Source organism: Aphelocoma coerulescens, chromosome 12 (genome assembly GCF_041296385.1).
Source record: "Aphelocoma coerulescens isolate FSJ_1873_10779 chromosome 12, UR_Acoe_1.0, whole genome shotgun sequence".
Classification (NCBI taxonomy): Eukaryota; Metazoa; Chordata; class Aves; order Passeriformes; family Corvidae; genus Aphelocoma; species Aphelocoma coerulescens.
In genome coordinates, this window is record NC_091026.1 from 6,513,387 (window position 1) to 6,533,950 (window position 20,564).

General features: G+C 48.8%; 1 protein-coding gene across 3 annotated transcripts; it reads right to left on the reverse strand.

Moving 5' to 3' along the window:
• Window positions 1-60: 60 nt before the first annotated feature.
• Window positions 61-19,503, reverse strand: LOC138117378 (heat shock transcription factor, Y-linked-like). 3 transcript variants are annotated; one of them, XM_069027607.1, is made up of 6 exons: window positions 10,622-19,503; window positions 10,119-10,262; window positions 8,659-8,919; window positions 7,418-7,684; window positions 2,999-3,064; window positions 61-354 (listed from the first exon to the last, which is right to left on the reverse strand). In XM_069027607.1, the coding sequence occupies exons 3-5, from the start codon at window positions 8,884-8,886 to the stop codon at window positions 3,044-3,046; spliced, it is 516 nt and encodes a 171-aa protein (XP_068883708.1). In that variant the 5' UTR covers window positions 8,887-8,919; window positions 10,119-10,262; window positions 10,622-19,503; the 3' UTR covers window positions 61-354; window positions 2,999-3,043. The 3 variants fall into 3 exon arrangements, with proteins under 3 accessions (XP_068883708.1, XP_068883705.1, XP_068883706.1); XM_069027604.1 differs by lacking the exons at window positions 61-354; window positions 2,999-3,064 and adding an exon at window positions 6,158-6,803 and having other exon boundaries at window positions 10,622-17,453; XM_069027605.1 differs by lacking the exons at window positions 61-354; window positions 2,999-3,064; window positions 10,119-10,262; window positions 10,622-19,503 and adding an exon at window positions 6,158-6,803 and having other exon boundaries at window positions 8,659-10,065.
• Between the last annotated feature and the right edge of the window lie 1,061 nt (window positions 19,504-20,564).

The following is a 20,564-nucleotide window of genomic DNA, read 5'->3' on the forward strand; positions in this document are numbered from 1 at the left end:
GGAACGCAGCCTGGGGTTGTGCAAAGAGCACAGGACAGCTGAGAAAGGTTTATTCTGCCAATAGTTTAATGCCAACTCAAATCTATTTCTTCCAGCTCTATTCAGCTCTGTCTAAGAACAGCGCTATTAATTAGACGCTATGGACTGGCCGCTGACTGCTCTTCAGCAGGTGCCTGTGTAAAGCCCAGATCTGCTTCTCCATGAAGCTTGGGTTGACCATCTGGGCTTCTAAAGGGGTCTTTAATCCATCTCTTCTGCATCTGGGCCCCTTCCTTTAAGGACACCTCTCCTCTTGCACGTTTCCAGCAGCTGGGGATGTGCTGCGTTGAAGCTGGGGTTATAGTAGTAGAGGATCTAAAACAGGCAAAGGAGAAGAGTTAGTTGCCACCATCCCAAGACTGGAAACCCCCAAGTTACTCCAAATTGCAGCAGAGGATCATGGGCACTGAGGGCCATATAGAACCTAAAGCTCAGGCTAAAGCATGTGATGGTTGTGTTCAGTCATCACCACCCCTGGGGGTTTGCCTCCTGAGAGCAGAGCAGTGTAGGATTTTCAAAAGCAGAACAACTGCTTTTGAAAACCAAATATCACTATTTTTCAGCAGCTTCAGTGCATATGTGAGCAGGCAGGTAATTCTATTGGTCCTTGGATGCATCTGCTTGGCATGGAGCAGGTGTCACAGGAAGGTTTCAGATTTGGTACAGCAAGACACAGAGCAAAGACATTCACAGAAATCAGATTATGCTGAGTCCGTCTGTCCCTTAAATGGGTTCCAACTCAGCAGATCTCACCAAAATGTATCTTATCTGCATTTCTACTAGTCAGAAAGGCTCACTCAAACCTGCCTCAGCACAGTCTGAAAAGAAAATGAAAACCAGACTGCTCACTCCCATCCCCATCCCCTCTATCACAGAATCACATAGTTTGGGGTTGAAACGGATCTTAAAGATCATCAAGTCCCAGCCCTGCTGCCTTGGGCAGGGATGCCACTCACTATCCCAGATTGCTCAGAGCCCCATCCAGCCTGGCCTTGAACACTTCAAGGGATGGGGCATCCACAACTTCTCTGGGCAACCTGTGCCAGAGCCTCACCACATTCACAGGGAAGGATTTCTTCCTCACATCTAATCTAAACCTGGTCTCTTTCACTATACAACCACTGTTCCTTGTCCTGTCACTCTCTGCCCATACGAAAAATCCTTCTCCCTCATTTTTATAAGCCCTCTTATAAAAAGTGGCTTCTTTTCAACCTGCATATGGCCCTCTGTGGCAAGGCCTTATTTGCTGTGAAGGTCCCTCTCCCCGCCCAGACTATCACAAGTGTTGGTTGCTGTGCAGAACAGCTGCTGTACTTGGCTGTGAGCAGAAGCTGCTGTTTCCTCTGATAGGAATTCAGGCAGGGAGGCAGATCTTTGGATATCCCGCTGCACTTTGGTGAATCCATACGCGTTCAGCTGTCGCATGAAACTTTTAATTTTCTGTGTGTGGAACACCTGTTGTCCTTCCCTGCCCAGCACCTCTGCTTCAAAGAGATCTTTGTTGATGGCCACACATTTTCCACCCTCACTCCACCAAATGGACTGAAACTGGTCACTTTCCAGCATTTTCCAAAGCTTCTGTGGAAAGCGCAGGGATGAGAACTCTCGCTCCATGGCCATCGCCCTGGACAGCTTGGCTGTGTCCTGCCAGCTGGCAGGCAAAGGCCAACTGGCACCAACAGACTGCAGGTTCCAATGGAATGTTCTGCCACATCACTGTGGTGCCTGTGCTGTGGCATGGGGACATTGCAGGTGACATCTCAGTATTGCCCTGGCAGGGGGAGCAGCCCGAGGAAAAACTGCTGAAGGGAACTTGTTGCTTCTCCCTCCCAGAGCCACCAGTGATGGGAGTCCAGGGCCCAGCAGTGTCCACAGAACTGTCCTGAAGGGATGTGAGCAAAGAGAGGCCTGGGCCGTGTCTGGCTGCACCCAGGAGTGGTTCCCCAGGGAGGAGCAGGGATGGCTGCAGCCTTGGGGCATTCCAGGGCCCTCTTTGGGAAGCTTTCCAGCTGAGCCCCTCTGACACCTGCGGAATGGTGGCTCCCTGGACCACTGCAATGCAGAAGCAGCAGCTCTGGCATGGAGAATCCTTTTCCTGACACCTCCTGCCCCAAAGCAGCAGAGATTCCTTGATGTCAACCCATCGTACTTGCAAACTTCTTGAATGGGATTGCACTTTTCTATTTTTATCTAGTGGGTTTAAAACCAGCTGGGAGGGAGGGACCAGGGGACACACTTGCTTCATTTCTGGCAGGAGACCCAAAAGAAGGAGACCCTCTCCATACATGAATGACCCAGCAATCAGGGGCTGGGGAACAAAGCTCAAGCCCTCGCTCAAGCCATCCAGTCAAGAGATGTTCTGGTTCACTTGATCTGAATCACTCCTGCTTTGTTCATAAATGCAGAGCCATGAACACAATCCCATGAATTTGTCTTCCCAGGGAAGCCATCCATCCTTCTCCCTGCTGTCTGCCATCCCGCAGAAGACAGGCTGCTGGTTCAGGGGTGTTTGTGTGCCTGAAAAGCTCTGCCTTCCTCCCAGCCCTTTGAGGTACTGTGTCTGAAGAGATACATTCCTCCCTCAGACATGGCCTTTCTGCCCACATAGCTATGGATTTTGGATCTGGAAATCTGAAGCGGTTTCCAGCATGGCCTGACCTGTTCCTCATTAAATTCTTTGGCATTTGAGTATTAACTTTTCTTCCTCTGCACTGAAGTAAAAAAAGAAGATATGCATGATGCTAAATATGCCCAAGGTCTGAAAGAATCTTGTACAATCCATTTTAGAGAAATAAAAAACCAGAAACATGTTGTGATTGCACTCCCACTTATAAAAACAGGAAATGGGAACATTTGCTTTAATTGAAGGATTCTGCCACCCAAAAAAACCACCCCAAGTTGCCTTCTAGATAATACACTGGCAGCATCTATGGTGGCCATGGATGGTTACTTTGCTTACCAAGTTCTCGGCCCTGGGGTGAGAATAGCCAGAGGTGACAGCAGATCATTGTCGAGACACTCTCACCTGTGGGAGTTCAGAGCAAATGTCAAAAGAAAACTAATTAAATTCACGTCAAGGGGCAAAAAGGGGCCCTTGGGAGCAACAAGCACACATTGGGTCCAGTGGTGGAGTGGACAGAGTCTTGAATAGCCCAGTTCAGCCATTTAAACATCTTTGTGGCATTATGTGGCCCGGGTTTGGGCAGGATGGGATTCTTCCCATCCCTCAGAAACGGTGGCCCTGGGAGGCAGCCCCCTCGTGACGCCCAGCCAGGGAGGAGGACCTCAGGCCCTGCGCTGTCCCCTCGGTGTCACCGCGGCTGGAGGGACTGCTGCCGTCCCTCAGATGGCCACCGGGGGGCAGGCTGGCGCCTCAAACAGCCTCCCTGGGACGACGAGGGAAAAACGAGCAGGAAACCGGGATGAGATGCGACACGGCTTCGTTAGAGATGAATCAGGCCAATCTGGGCAGCTTCTTTGTGAAGAATACCGTAACTCTGGGTGATAAAAGCCCTGAGCTTGCCTCTCTCAAATGCCACTTCCGAGCTTGCAACTAGGCTTTATTTAGTAATTCTCAGCAAGTCTTTCCCTGGGCTTATTTGTATCACTGTGAATCAGAAAGATATCAGAAGCCCCAGGGTCTGCCCCCTCTGTCGCATCGACGGAGCCTTGCACTGCCAGCCCTGCCAAGGCTCTGATCCCTGCACGATGCAAAGCAACAAAAGCTGTTGCAGAGCATCAGACACACCCAGAATTCAGGTGAGTTGTTCTTGCATGAAATTACAGTTAACCTTTGACTTCAAGCCCAGCCCACAAAGCGCTGAATTTCTCTTTAGAGTGAGTGGGTCTAAGTTTAGCAACTACACTTCATGTTTACCAATTCTATAGTGCAAACCCCAGTTCTCACGTGTCCTGTTAATACTTAAACTGCTGAGCATACCAGTCTCTACGCACACCTTTGCAGTTCTAAGAATATTCCAAGGGACAGCGTGCAAAGCTTCAGAAAGCCAGCATGAGACTCTTTCTGAAAAAGCTGAAGTTCTCAGCAAGACCAATGGTGGGAAGAAGTATTTTGTTATCTACAAAGGAAGCTCCAAGAGACATGGAGTTGGTGTAAGCAATGCACACAAGCTAAAATGGAACCAGAACCTACATCCAGGTCTCTCAGTTGCTAGCAGCACTCAGAACAAGGTCATGCTGTCTCAATGATCACCATGATCCCAGCATGGGTCTTTCACAGATGTTTTGTGTCCCATCCAGTATATCCTAGAGATGGAGGCGGTGGCCCTGGGCAACCAACCCTGCAATGCTTTGGCATAGGTCGAAATGACCATCTGCGATGTGACAGCCACCCTGGTATTGGCACTTTGCATCCAGCGAGCACAGCAGGGACGTAGGCAGCCCAAGCACACAGCTACAAGGAGCCAAAGAATGTAGATGAAGACTGATACCCCAGAAAGTTGTTGTCCAACCTCTTTTGCTACTGCTGCAGACAGTTTGGACACTGCAGAAGGGACCAGATCCACCAAGCAGCTCAGCTGATGACAATGACATGGTCCCTTTGCTTCCATGGGGAGAGGCCGCTTTACATCAGCTGCTTTACATCAGCTGAAGATGTAGCTTGCTGCCACATCAGTTATTTTTTCTCTTACTAATTACTTTGTCCTCCCCTGTGTGCCAAACCTGTTTATTTATAGCCCACATTCTTTTTTCTCCCACCTGCCTTTGTGCTTATTGCCCTTCCTTACAGAGTTAAGAAAAAGACAGGAGAAAAAAAACCCTTTTTCTCAAGTAAGTCCTGACCTAAATGCAAATCTGTTCAAGCAAGTTCAGAGAGCTTTGATGCTACATAAGAAGGGAAAGGGAAGAGGAGCAGCCTCTGCTGCTATCAGAACAGATATTTACTGCTGCATAACAACCAGGCAATGAAGCAAAAGCCACGGGAGTTTAAAGAGGAAGCTCAGCCAAAGGTCACCTGGCTGCCCCAGGTGCTTGTTATCAGAGCCTTGAAAAGAGGGAGGAAAGTGACATAAGCTGATTATAGCAACAACAGGAAACAGCTGACAGGGCTGGGGGAGCCCTCTCCTCAGCACACAGAGGGTCTTTGCTGTTGTAAAGTAAAAGGGGCTGCAAAGCCTGGGCTCTGGAGCTGCTCGGGACACCAAGGGAAAATACTTCTGCTTCAGATCTGAAGCATCTGCTAGGCAGAGAGTCAGAAAGCACTGTGTTAATTGCAATACTCTGTTTTATTTGCTGCCCAGTCTGTGCAGTGGATTTGTACTACTTTCACTGCTCATCCAAGTAGCTGAAGTGCTGAAGGGAAGGGTGACAAGGGGACACGTGCTGGAGCACCGGAGGAATACACTGCTACTCTCTGTGAAGCGATACAGTTCTTCAGCCATCCAAGAGAGAGGGAGTAAAAGGAGCTCATGCATGTCTACAGTTTCCATAACTAGCCTAAAGGAGGAGAAGAATTCAGGAGTGAGAAAACCTGGCAAGCTGGATCCAGCCAGAACACCATCAGCAGCCTTCTCAGCATCTACAAAGTTGTCTCTGACCACTTAAATTGGTTCTAGTGCCTTAAGCCACTATAGGATCTTAAAATCTGTTACAGGAATGTAGATCAAACCTGCCATTAAAATGTCTCCAGCACAGATGGCCCAGCTGTGCTGGTCTTGCTGACCAAGGATAGGTGGCTGCTTTCAGTCCCTGAACTTTCTCTGCTAGTGCCTGCAGGGTTGAGCAGAGTTCAGGCTGTGCTGAACTCACAGTTGCATCAATCCAGAGCCCAAAGTGCACAGAAACTGGTGCTAGGAAAACGCTAGCTGAATTCACAGGAGTGAAGTTGAGATCTTTGGGACATGGAATTCATCACTCATGGGGCACATGTCCTGTGCCCACACCCAGCAGGGGCATTGCCACACAGACCCTGGTGCTGGGGCAGGCCTGGCCAGGGCAGGTAATGCTGCACGAGCCAGCACCACCCACCTACAAAGCAGGTCAGTATTAGCAGTGCCATGGAAGCATGTCCCAGTATTCATCTCTCCCCATGGGGCTGCTTTCCAAACAACATTGATCACTGGGCTGGATCACATTTGGCCTTGACTTTTAAGCCTCTAGTCTTATGGAAAAGTTCTTTGTTCCAGAATATCCCAAATCTGGCCCCCCACTCTGTGGATTAGAGGAGGGTATCAGTCAACCCCTGCTGAAGAGTATCAAGTGTCTGTGCAAAGTGTCACATGGGAAAAACTAAAAGGATGAACACTCATCCTCAGAAAGAAGCTTCTGGCTTCCTTTCTGTCCAGTGCCAACAGGAGCTCAGCCTTTGCTGCATCTCTTGGTGCTATTAAGACATTGCCACATTTGTGCTGGGACATCTGTCTTGCCAAGGCCACTAAAGGACAAGTGGGACATTAAACCCACAGAACTATACAAGAAGTGAGTTTTCCACTGTTCAAATAGGACAGGACAACCAGAAAGGTTTACTGTTCAAACAGTTTATTATCACCTCTATTAGGCTGTGTCTATTAGACTTTATACCCATACTGTGCTCCAGGAGGCTCTGGAAGCATGGGAGCAGCTGCTGGTGGAGATGGATGGGCTTCAGCAGACACCTGCGTGTCTGACCATCTGGGCTTCTAGAGGGGCCTTTCATCCAACCCTGCTGCACCCAGGGCTCTCTGTTTGAGGGCAGCTCTCCTCTTACACGTTCCCAGCAGCCAGGGATGTGCTCTGTTGAAGCTGGGGTTATAGTAGTAGAGAATCTAGAACAAGGAGAAGAGTTAGTTGCTACTATTCCAAGACTGGAAAAACCCAAGCTACAAGAACTAGGACTCTGAATTTCAAAAGAGGAGCATGGTTAAGGAAAAGGACTCTGAGGGCTGTATGGAACCTAAAGCATTATGTGACCATTGTGTTCAGCCATCACTACAACTGGGGATTTGCTGTCCTGGGGGGCAAGGCAGAACAACTGCTTTCAAAAGCTAAATATCACTATTTCTCTGCAGCTTCAAGGCAGATGTGACCAGGCAGGTGATCCTGTGATCCTTGGATGCATCTGCTTGGCATTGGGCAGGCGCCACAAGAAGGTTTCAGATTTGGTACAGCAGGAGACATTCACAGAAATCAGATTACACTGAATCTGTCTGTCCCTTAAACGGGTTCAAACTCAGCAGATTGCACCAAAATGTATCCTATCAGCATTTCTACTAGTCAGAAAGACTCACTCAAACCTGCCTCAGCACAGCCTGAAAAGGAAATGAAAGCCACTTGCTCCCATCCCCATCTCCTCTCTGGCAAGGCCTTATTTGCTGTGAAGGTCCCTCTCCCCACCCAGACTATCACAAGTGTTGGTTGCTGTGCAGAACAGCTGCTGTACCTGGCTGTGAGCAGAAGCTGCTGCTTCCTCTGATAGGAATTCGGGCAGGGAGGCAGATCTTTGGATATCCCGCTGCATTTTGGTGAATCCATAGAGGTTCAGCTGGCGAATAACACTCTGGATGTGCCGTGTGTTGAAAACTCGCTGACGAACTCCCCTGCCCAGCACCTCCACTTTGAAGAGATCTTTGTTGATGGCCACACATTTTCCACCCTCGCTCCACCAAATGGACTGAAACTGGTCACTTTCCAGCATTTTCCAAAGCTTCTGTGGAAAGCAAAGGGGCAAGAATCGATTGTCTTTGCCTGTGCTCTCACTGGAAACAGAAGGAGCTCGTTTGGTCTTGTGTCTGTCACTGCCAGGCTGGACATCCCGCTCCTCCTCCATCGCTTGTGTGGCAGTGCTACAGGGCACAATTTCCCCCTGTCCTGGAAGGCCAGGAGAAGCCATGTCAGCCCACTGCCCCAGTGCATCTGGAGCAGAAAGGGGTGGTGGTTCTGTGGGAATCAGCTCGCTTTTCTATTCTCACAGGTGGACTGAAGCTTCCCTCATTGGCCAGCACCCTGCACAGCCATACCTCGTTCTCCCAGTCAATGGGCAAAAGACAACTGGCCATGGCTGACTGTGGGTTCCAATAAATGTTCTGGCATGGCACTATGGTGCCTGTGCTGGGGACATTGCAGGTGACATCTCAGTGATAGTTGGCAGTGGTGCTCTGGCAGGGGGAGCAGTCCGAGGAAAAACTGCTGAAGGGAACTTGCTGCTTCTCCCTCCCAGAGCCACCAGTGATGGGAGTCCAGGGCCCAGCAGTGTCCACAGAGCTGTCCTGAAGGGATGTGAGCAAAGAGAGGCCTGGGCCGTGTCTGGCTGCACCCAGGAGTGGTTCCCCAGGGAGAAGCAGGGATGGCTGCAGCCTTGGGGCATTCCAGGGCCCTGCTTGGGAAGCTTTCCAGCTGAGCCCCTCTGACACCTGCAGAATGTCCTTGTGGATATCAGGGAGAGAGGCCAGCTGAGGGGACCAGTCCAAGGGACTGCACTAGACTGCACAGGGGGAAGGTGGGAAAGCCCAGCCCTCTTGCCAAAGGTGGAGGCCAGCCAGGGCCTGGCTGCTGGGTGGTGGTGACAGAGATGAGGCATTCCAGACATTCTCCAGCATGGCTGGGAAGTGTGGGAGCAGCTGTGTGTTAAGGTGTACACGGCCTGCATATGCAGGGACACATGTTAGGGATTAGCTGCATTACCATGGCAAGTACAGGCTTTCTGTGAGCAGACACCTGTGTGTCCTGTGCAGGAGCTGGTGTGAACACCTCCTCCATGTCAGCAGCAGTTCCCTGGACAGGCCAAAGATCTTGGCAGCTTCCTGAGGGGCAGCTTTCCTCCAGCTCCTCATCTAGGCACAATGCAGCTGGGGCACTTCTTTTGTGGCCCACTCTTGGCTTGTAGCCTTCCAGCACCTGAGGATGGTCCATCTCAAAGTTGAGGCTATAAGAGAATCATAGAAGCTAGAAAGTGCAGAGGAGGAGAGTTAGTCGTAACCAGTTCAAGCCTGAAAACCAAAAATACATGAGAACTGAGACTTTAGTCTTAGCCAAAAGCCAAACCTGGGTATTGAAGAGGATAGTTAGGAGAGTTTGAAACCTCAAGCTTGGGCTGGCTCAGATGTTACAATAAGGTTTTGTGAAGTGATAACCAGCCGTGGGTTTTCACCTGAGCTGTCCTGAAGGGCACAGAGCTGTCCTGAAGGGCTGTGGGCAAGGAGAGGCCTGGGCTGTGTTCAGCTACACCCAGGAGTGGTTCCCCAAAGAGCAGCAGGGACAGCTGCAGCCTGGGACATGCCAGTGCCCCGTTTGGAAACCTTTCCAGCTGCGCCCCTCTGACACCTGCAGAAATACCCTGACAGTCTGCACTTTCTGTGATTCACTGGAGAAACACCTTACAAGCTCCCTGGTAACAAACTAGCCTTTCAATGGGCTATGAAAAGTTCTGCCAAGCAAGGGTAAAGTGTTTTCCTTGTTGAAACACATTGCAGCAAGCCTTTGTGTAGAGTAAACACTTCATGCCAACAGGATCAATGCAAACAACCTGTCTTGGCACTCAGTTCTGAGCCGCTGCTTGCCTCTCTCTTGCAGCCCAGTGTGAGGCAGTTTGGCTGCAGCATTCTGTGATCTCTGTGAGAGAGGAGGCTATTTCTGAGGTGACAGAGACCCAGCAGATGGCTGAGAGCCCAGAACAACCCCTGAGCTCACCTTGTTAGCACTGCCAGGTTGCTGTTCTCTAACAGTCTGTTCTATGCACCGGCTAAGTATGGAAAGAGTGCTAAAAGCAAGCTTGTCATGGTCATGCCAATGAATGAAGAGCTTGTCAACAGAGGGAGAGTCACCAGCAGCACAAGGGAAAGGTATAAACATGACTGTATTTCCTCTGTAGAATGGTTTATATTTAGGTGTGAATCCTTCAAACTGCTGCAACAGAGCTTTAATACTGTATTAAGAGCTGGGAAATGGGAGGAGCAGAGGATATTTCACTGTCTAGCTCCAGTCTTTTGCAAATGGATGTGAATCCTTCATTCAAAACACAGATTCAACAAGCCAGTTCCTAACATGTTCTGGCGCTTAAAAAGTGCCCCTGTTCAGCTTTTGACTTCAGCTTTATCTCCAGAAAATCCTCAGCAATTGAGGCTTACTCCAAGGGGAAAGCTCACCACACATTCACAGAAGACAAGGAACATCAACATGCAATTGTTGGCAGCAGGGCAAACCCTCTGGGGTGAAAAGCCAGCACCAGGGATCACAGCACCACCTCTCCCAACTCAGCCTTCAGGAAGTGACTTGTTGCGGGTTTTTTCCTGTGAAAGTAGAAAGGGGAAGAAAGGTGCTGGTTGTCACAGGAAGATGGACAAGTCAAAACCAAAAAGGGAGGTGCTACAGCTGCAGGGAGTTTGGGATGTGCTGCTTTGAGTTATCCTGAGGTATTGGAAAAGTCTGTAGGTGTAGGAGTCTCCTGCAACACCTCAGGCCTTCTCAGAAGAATTTATTTCCCACTGCAAGTCACCCAGCTCTGCATTTCTTCGTTCGGTTTACTCCCTCTTGGAGAGCAGACACATTCCTCTGCCTCCACCTTTCAGCTCAATGCCAGGCCTACAATGTGTCTGATAGATAAACCAAGTGCTGGCAAGACCAAGCACATTCTTGTCTAGCACCATACCTTGACCACTGATGAGTTCTTTTTCATCTCCTGGAGATACGGGAAGCAGCTGGAACCAGTATCCATGGGAGGAAGGGACAGCATCTCAGGCATTTCAAAAATAGAAAGATCAGAAAGGTTAGGCTTGAACTAAGTGAGGCAGACAAAGCCCATAACCCCTGCCAGGAGGATGAGCAATGCAAACAGTGCATGCCTGTATCTGAAGGAGAGATTTTCCCCAGTCACAGCAGAGGAATATGTTTTAAGTAGCTGGCTTTTGCTCTTCTGTTTTGTTTACTCTTCCAAAGACAAAACCAAAAGTGACGCCATGGCCCACTTAATAAAGTGCAGAAGGAAGCATCTGGGAAGGGCAGCAAAACATGACAAAGTCCAGACCAGCCTAAACAGAAACACACACAAACCCTCCTGCTCAGCCTGCTGAATATGTAGATATTTATCTATTTACAGCCTGCTACCACAGCTGAATGGAAAATATCTGCTGGGCTTCAGGATGCTCCAAGCAGCCAGGAGGAGAACAGGGGGAATATCACACTCAGCTGCTCCTCAGAGGTTGCTTGGTCTCTTGAATAAGCGCTGCAGCACAGAAGGACCAGACCCTCAGCTGGTGGGAGCAGACCCCACAGCCTCTGCCATAGCTCCATTAGTGCTGGCTCCACTTCAAGGGCTGTATGGCTGCTGCCCAGTTGTCAAGCTCCTGGCAACTTTTAGCCTGTGCCAAGTAGAAGCTGAGGAGCAGAATGAGGAAGTGATCTACTGAAACTTGTTCTGTGTGAGGGACTTCCCCAGGGAACCAGCACAAGAAAGGCATTTCCTGCCCAGGAAAGTGCCGCACTAAACCTAGAGAATGCCCAAGCACTGGTTCAAGCTGGCTGGTTTGATCACAGAAGCCAGTACCTCTGCCAAGTACAGGCACTGGCTGAACACTGTTATAATTAGAACTGAGGTGCCAGGCCAGTTGTTTCTAACTCCTGTTATTTTCATTATGTATCTTTCAGTATTTTGTGTTAATCTGAAGAGAGATGGTGTCCAATTTCAGGGGGTAGGAGAACTTCATGTTAAGAACATCCAGTTTTGTTTTCCTAGTTAAGCAGAGCGGTTTTCATTGCAAACCTAGGAGCACCAAAAAGGTCCTAACTATAAGGCAAAGGGGAAGGACTTCACTTGCTAAATCAATTTATTGAACAATTAAGGCTGGCAGCATTTAGTTCTGTCAAATTGCCTCAAAGGTAATTATTCTAATCAGCAAACATTTATTAGAAATTGCAGAGGTACGGTCAAGGACCAGCAGAGGAAGGGATCAGCTATTTCATCTGCAACTGTCCTGACCTTCAGAGAAAAATCTCTCTAGCACAACATGGTTGCCATAAATACTTACACTATGACAAAAGATGTCAGAAATGCGAGCTGTTGACATTACAGGATACTCAGCCAAAGCAAAACCGTATGGCTTTCAAACTGTGAGTTTAAAGACCAGCAAGCTTTAGGACAGTGTGATATGCTATTCTAGAGTTTAGAGGGCAGGAAAGTGCAGCTGACATTGAACAAAAACATACTCTTTTCTTTTGAGGAAGTTCGTTTCCAAATGACACAGAACTGTTTAACTCATTGCCATGTTTCAGATCTAAACAAAGCAAGTTCATAAAAGTTCATCAAGGAAGAATGAGTTCACCAGAACTTTTATTCTTTTAATGCTTAACACTTATTTTTTTTAATTCCTGGTCTATATCCTCTGGCTCAGGGGAATGCCAGGAGCACAGTGCACAACAGCATCTTCGTTCAGAGTCTGCTGCTAGCTGGATGGACATTTGCTCTGACTCACTTGTCACATACAGTCAGCCAAGACTGAAGTATTCAAGGCTCAGCGTTGTTTGTGCAAAACAAAGCCTTGCTTGGCAGTGTGGGATTTCACAGGCTCGTTTTTCAGTGTCTTCTCAAAACGTTCAGTTCCTCCTTCTGTCTCTTGTGAGCCTGAAGAGACAGGCCACCATCCCCAAAGAGGGCAGACACAGGGCTGCTCTGCTTCTTGTGTGTAAAGTATTACAACACTGTGCAAGCAAATGATCTAACCTCGCATGAAAAGAAATCTTAGATAAATCCCATGCATGGGATTAATCACACTGGTGTTGCAATCATTGGTGTCATGGATAAAAATGACCCAAAGAACAGGAGGATGACAATTTTCCATCAGGGCTTATTTACTCTAATTATAAACAAAGATTCCCAGCTCTCTTAAGCTAGGCCAAACAACTAGCACCTGTCTGTGGCCTGTTTTCTTAGCTGAGGACTATGCTAGAGTGGATTTTCTGCCACACATCTGGAGTGGGCTGCCTTGATCTTACAACTTCAACCAAACAGCAAAAGCATCATTTTACTCGTACTGCTAAATATATGTTTCTTGCATATATGTTACAGAAACAATTCCTTGCTACTATAAAGAGGTACCCTCATCTCACCTCCAGATGTCATGATAATAAGGTAAAGGTTCCAACCCCACCATAAGCTCTTACAACTTGTTCAGTGTGGTACCAAATGCTGCCCCTGAGCTGAGCCATGGTCTCTGCTGTGCTGGTGACACCAGCACTCGCAATGAGGTTCTGGGCTTAGAGTGTGAAGAGGAAGCTTTAGCATTAAAAAATAAAATCATGAGTAACCACATTAAATTGTTTTAAGTTGAACATATCTTTTATGTAACCCCTGTCCTTCCCAAGTGAAATGCAGCTGTATGGATGTGGTGCTCTTACAGCTTTTGACCTAATGCTTTTATGCAGTAAGGGAGGTAGAAAGATGATACAAAACCCAGACATGGTAAGACACCTCTGCAGCAGGAAAATCAAACCCTCTACATAGTAAAAGCAATTAGAGAGTCAGGTCTTTGGGCTCAAGCAATTGGTCAGGCAGACAACCTGAGATATCTCTGTAGTTTTCGTAGGAATGGGTGACTACTCACACAGATTTTGCAACTGCTCTGTCTCTGCTCTGCAAACACAGCCTGATGTCCAAACAGCAGTGTCTGTAACAGCCTGGCTCTACATTGAGGTCATTTTCGTGCACTTTGTAAATAAACAAATGGTGATTCACAAGTGACAGACTTGGAGAAACCCAGGGCAGGGGTTATAGCACAGGTTAAGTCATCACCTTCTCATCTGTTCAGACACACGGTGCAGAATGGCTGCAGCAGGGTAACTCCACAGTGGCAGCAACCCTGGCTGCCAAGGCCAAACCCTCACTCCGACAGCTCAGTGACATTTAGCCTAACTGGCAACAGCAGCCCTGGCCTGGCAGGATATCCCCCAAAGGTGGACATTCACGCTGTATCCTCACCCAAAAGCACCTCTCCCCCCAGCCCTGCATGTGCCATCCACCCTCCAGATTGCTACACTGAATTAGCACTGGGCAAGTGAAAAAAGGTACAGAAGAGATAGATAGAAATTAATGTTTAACCTTTTCCTGCCTTACACTACTGGCAAATAGCTGCAGGCAATCCAGAAATTTTTTTCCACTCTTTTAGTTTCTACTTGGTGAGCAACTCTGTTTCCTCTGCCGTGCAAAGAGCTCCATCAACAGCAGACCTAAGAAAGCCAGGTCCCTCATGGATTTAGTATTTGGATAATTAGTTTCTGGTTTGGTTTTTTTCCTCATGGCTGCCATGGTTCAAGTTTGCTACAGCCTGTTTCTTGGTCAGTAGATTGCAAGGTCTCCATCCACTGGCTTTGTGGTTTCAGAGATCCCTTAGGAACCTTTAAAAGCTTGACTGTTCTTTGAGATTTTCACTGAACTGAAGCATGGCCACCACGTTCAAAGCTGCTGGCAGGCAGTCAGCACAACCACAGCACAACTGTGTGCTCTCATGCGGTTCAGCTTGAAACAAATGGAAAAGGAAGCCAATAGCAAATCATATCCATAGCCTAGCAAAAATCCTTTAAAACACAAGAGAATTGCAAAACCAAATCTGAAAAGACACCGAATCAGAAAATTCTTGTTTGTAGGCTCATCTCCTCAATTCTTAGAGATGTAGCCTGAACCTCCAAACCAAAGCACTTGAACAGCCATGATCTAGTGACTGGATCTTCAGCCCTGAATACTCAGAGTGTAGGGAAGCTCTTCAGTCCGAGTCTCCTTCTCCTATCACCAACAGCAGCCAGCCACAACTGCCTGGCATAAACACTCCTGTCACAAGAGGAGAGTCGGTCCTTTATCCTTACAGCCCATCACTGTGCAGGACTGCCTGGTACTGCTGAAGAAGCTGGTCATAAATGGATGGCTGATTCATGCTGGGACACTGGGCTATTTTCTTGTCCCCCCAGCACGATCTCACCCAGCACAAGAGAGCTGTGAAACCAGTTCCCTGCATGGTCCCACTCCACTGGGCTGAGCAATCAGAGACGTCAGAGGCTTACGCGGAGGCTGTGATCCTTAAGGCTTTGTCTGGTTATAATTAAGCCACCTCCTAGGGAGGGTGTCCTGCCTGCTTTACCCAGCAGTGTCTGGGCAAGGCTGTGCAGGGACAGAGACAGGGCCTGCAAGGGCCTACTTTGCAGGCTGCAGCGAGAGCAGAGGCATGCTACGACCATCACATTGCAGTTCCAGTGACCTCATCCTTCCTCAACCTGCACCCAGAGGTCCACAGTCATCTCCAAATCCTTCCTTGCTTGCCCAGCAGGGCCCAGCTGTGCTCCTCACTTACTCCTGCCCTGGGCAGGCCAGGTCTGTATCGGGGCCACTGCACCAACCCAGAGGTGGAAGCCAAGACCTGAGCACTGGCAGGCTGTGGGTGTGCAGGAAAGAACAACCCCAGGTTGCAGAGCCCACTGCAACACAAATAGCCAAGGGTGATTTATTTCTTCAAGCACCCTTTATTTTGAGATTAATTCAAATTAAAAGTTGTTTCATTCATAGGACAACTGAAGCTTGCAAGACAAGTAACTGGTGGTGCAACTACTTGCTAGGATCCCAAATCATTCTTCAAGACTCAGGCTGGTGTTCACTTCAAAGACCCTCCATGTTCCTGTACAGCTCACCCACTGCCCACAAGTTTGACAAGATCTGAGGCTAATAACCGTTAAACTGTTGTTCCTGGTTTGGGCAAAAACCTACATTGAACAATATCAAGACTTATCTTGATATTAGCAAAGCAGAGTTGAGCAAATGGGAGACATGCTCTTGCAACAGAAAGCTGTGCAGAGCCCCAGACCAGGCAAAGTGCTGTCGAGGCCTCCATGCCCAGGGGTCAAGTCCAAGGGCCACCTAACCTCATCTCTTATCCAGACCAACACCACACAATTCCCAAAGCGGTGCAAGAACCTCAGACTACCTGCACAGGTCCTGATCTGGCCTCCAGGATCTCAGGACTGGTTTATGTCTGGACAGTAACACCCAAGGTTCCCTCAGGAAAGCATCACTGTTCATTCCAACACCAGGTTGCCTTGCTTCCCATTTAAGAACCTGAGCTGGACCCTCCATCTTGCTAAATTTATGGTCTCACCAACTTCTAAAGACAATGAGACACACACAAGTCAACTTAGTTAACCAGTGGCTAAAAGGATTTTCTTACAGCCCAATCATCCTTTAGTTAAGTTCCACAATTTCATGGCAACAAGCCCAAGATAGGCTGGAGATGTTGGGAACAGGAGGTTCTTCCCAGCTACCACACAATACATATTTTTCCTGGGTGGTTATTTGTTGCCACCAATCATGCTGAGAACAGCACTGTTCCCTGCAGCACAGTAAATTAAATTTATAATAAAACCAAAAAGAGAAAAAATAGGGCAGCCTTGACAAGATCTGCTTGACTCACCCCTGCTGCTGTGTTTAATATTGTTGTAGAATTGCTCCATGCAGGGAACAATTTAGAAAAAGTTTGATGAGGAAAAGCTTGTGATGAGGAAAGCTCATCTGCTTTCCTTTAGAGCAGCTGCCTGCCCAGGACAGATGCACTTGTCATGTATGTGGAGATGGCTCATGCATACTAAAGGAGCAACTCATTCAATAACCACACATTTATGAGACAGTTTCTAATCAAACCCTTCCTCCAAGCACAGATAACAAGCCATCCTCAACACTCTCACCACAAGTACATGACAGCTCCAGCACTCTGCTGTCTCCAGCACACAGCAGCCTCATTGTGCAAGGACCCACCAAGCCAGTGTGACAATCCCAGCCTCAGGGCACCCATCCCCTGCTAACTCTGAAAATCTTGTGCTAGGAATGTACCCTAATCCTACATCTTGACTGAGACTTCCAAGCTGTGTGCAGTACACTGGCAGATCACATGGCAGTGACTCCAGCTAAGACACATGCCTGCTGCCTGTTTCCTTAGTGCTCTGTTCCATGTGCTTTCACAAAGCATGGGAGATGTCCTGTTACTGCAGGTGAAAAGATGTCGTTCTGTTCAAAATGTCATTGCTGTATTGCTTCCTGCATTGACTGCTCCAGACTACCGTGGTGTGATGAGACAAGGACTGCCTACCCTTGGGTTAGAGAGTGGGAGAGCTGGGATCTGCAGAGAGCTCTTCAAATATTAAATAGAAACCACCAAGATCAAGACACTGAAGAGGAAGGACAGTCCAGTCACAGACCAATATGATTTATCAAGCCAGTACAGCAGATGCTGGTACAAAGCAAGGAGCAAAGGCTGCAGGAGCCTGTATCTGAAACAGAGGGAGCAGCTCTGCAAGAACCTGTAATCTGGGCAAAAGTCACTGCACCTTCAAGCACAGGAGCCTCCTGCAGCTGGAGAGGCTTCAAACGCTCCACTTTAGGCTGGGTGAATGGGGAGGGGATCCAGCAAGGCAGATGCAGGCAGAGCCCTCTGCTCACTGCACAACCCACCTCCCCATACACCTTTTCATCACCAAAAATGCAGCATACTGAAATCTCATTTTACAATTATGAGATTGTGTTGCCTCACCTTGATTATGAGTGAAGCCTTTGAGTGATTTTAGCTTCTCCTGTCAAGCCTGGCTGTCTCAAAAACATGGTGCTTCTACATGTTTTGAAGGGAAAGAGAAATGCCTTAGTGAGCAGGGAGAGAGGGGAGCTACATTCCTGCTCCTGCCAAGAAAGAGCTGCAGCTCTCACCTGCCTGCTGGCTGGCCAGCAAGCACAAACACACACACACTTTCTCAAGTGAGAATTAGCCAAGGGTGTCTCCCACCAAGCTGGTATTTATTAGGTAATTTGGGAGAGAAGTGAGCATAGTGAGGGATGTTAAGATTTACTGCGTCAGAGGAAAGTACGAGTGAAGTTGGACTTCACCAGACCTTTTGTGCACAGAGAAACTTGTCCCTTGCTTAGGTTACAGTCAGGAGTTTATGCTAAGGGCTTTCTCTTTTCTCCGTGGGTATCACAAGGTGTCAGCTCTGCTACAAGCACAGTGGAGCAGCCCCAGGGTAATGGCACCGGCACAACACTGAGATGAATTTTGGTTGAGGTCCCAGTTTTACTTTTGGCATCCAAAGGCATTTGCTTGCTCTGTGTCCCTTTTTCACCCTGGTGGGACAGCTGTCTCCCAGCAGGGACTGCTCCTCCAGCAACATGGCACCAGTCTCTGCTGTGCACACACATGACCAAGGTAAAGACCAGCAGAAACCTCCTCCTCTTTACCAAAACCAAGCCCAAGAAAGTCAGTAAAGGACAAACAACCCCCAACCACTCAAGTTCCGGTTGCTTACCTCAATGCACTGTTTCCCCCATCACAGAGCACACTGTGCTTGAATTCAGGGTATCACACATCCCTACAGCCACAGAGCTTCCCCTCTCCAACTGCTCTGCCCAGGGTGGGTGGAAGAACAGGCCATGCTGCCTGCCGCTTCCCCCAGGAAACCTTTCCTTGCTTTTGCAGAAAGAACTGCTCCATGGAGGATTCATGCTAGATTTCTCCTACTTTTCAAGTTGTTTTTCTTTTCTGGTTGATGCTGACCTACATAATAAGCAGGTCACTGGAACACGAGAGATGTTTTTCAAGGCAGAGGAGGAAAGCCAGGCAGCTCCCCCTCCACGCAGGCTTCTGAGGACAAAGTGCTGCTTCCCTGGGGTCCTACTCCACAGCCTCCTTCATGGTCCTCTATCCAAAACCAGCAGGAGCTGCTGGGATCCCACTGGGGATAGGTCAGACCCTGAGCAGAACATCAGGCTGGTAAAGCTGCATGGGGGGCTGAGGGGAGCTTCAGGAACACAAACCTTCCTCACATGAACAGTACACAGGCCATGTGCAGTCCCTGTGCACAAGGCTGGGAGCTCATGCAATGGCCTGGCTGCGTGGGACTCAATCCAGTGGGCAAGGCAAACTCTCACCAAATGAGCAGCAACCAGAGGGAGGAAGAGAGCAAGAAGATCCCTGTGGTGCAAACCTCTCCCCAGCTGAAGGAAGGATTGGGCTGTAGCAGGTCTGCAGAGCACAGGAATACAGGACTGAGACATTGCCAGCTGGAACACTGCTCTACCTGAAAATCTGGCAGGTGAAAAGCAGAGTTAGAAGAGCTTGAACTCAATTTGCTTCTCATGCTCTAGTCATCGTTGCTGCTTCTTTATGGGGAGCATCCCTAAAGGCTTGCTACAATAAAGCACAAACTAGAAATGAGAAAGATTTGAATAGCCAAGAGAAGAGAGGCCCTGGGATAACCTTTCAGTATCCATATGGTTTCAGGTATGGCAGCATGGAACTGGACTGCCTCAGGATGTTGTCTCCAGCACCATCCTCCCTCATCTTGCAGCCAATCTCTCCCCGCTCCCAAACAGGAGACAACCCTGGGAAAGGTGTGTGTCAGCATATCTAATCCCCACACCAACTGTGGGGATTAGATATGCACTGCAAGCAGGAAGCAGTGAGTTACCTACCCGGGTAAAGCAGGGATCTATTAGAGAAATTAATGTAATGTGATCCTGCCTGGGGCTCAGAGGCCGTCCCAGAAGGATACACAGAGCGAGTAACCAGAGCAGGACAGGGTAAGAAGCTCTCTCAAACAGCCTGATGGCTCAGAGAGCTCCAGTGACAATAGTGCAAGTCTGGTAACTAGGTCACAGTTATGATCCTTAATTAATCCTGAAGAGACCCCATCTGCCATGGTGAACATGACTGATAAGGTGGCTCATTAAGCACAGAAGCAGGCCAGGGGTAATGCCAGGCCCCAGTCAAGCAGCAGCTGCTTTGTCCAGCCTGCTCCCTGCCAAGCTTTTAGCCAGCAGAGACACCAGGCTCTCCTCATCTCCCCTGAGGAAGCCACAGGAGCCCAGAGCCTGTTCACAAGCCCCTGCCCAAACCACAGACATAATCCATGACACAGGAGAGAGACTGAAAACGGACCAGCGTAGGCAGACATGAGGCTTCAGCAGAGGAGCTGTACCAAATCCTGATGGACAGCTGAACCCTGGCTCCCTGGGCTGTGCTTCATCTGCAGCCCTGCTTTTCTCCCCTGTGTGTCCCTGTGCTGGATGGGGTGTGCTATCCCAAGCCACTTCTTCCCACCATTCCTCCGGGAGGAGCTAAGAGGTACCAGCTTCTCTGCTTGCGCTGCCTCAGCTGGCACAGAGGCAATCACAGCCCTGGGAGCTGCAAAGGGGCATCAAGGCCAGTGGAGAAAAGGGCCTGACACTGCAGCTGGTGCTAGGAGAGGTCACATGCTGGCAAAGCCAGGTTGTTCACTTGGCAGAAAAGGCTGGCCCTGACCATGACAGTGGAGAGCTCATCTGCCAGCAGGGAGCAGAGACTGACTGAGGGCAAGGGCGTGGATGGCTGGCACTTGGGACAGCAGTCTAGGTAAATATCATCTGCCCTGGCCTCTACAGCTGGTTGTGTTTTGCTTCTACATGTGATCCATATGAATGTCTTGATCTGCTTAAATCCACTGGTGACAGCGAGATAAGCCAAGATAATGTTGATTGAGTTTTCAAGCCCTGCTGCTGCTACCTGAGCAATTAAAAAGCAGCCACTGTCAGCAAAACCAGC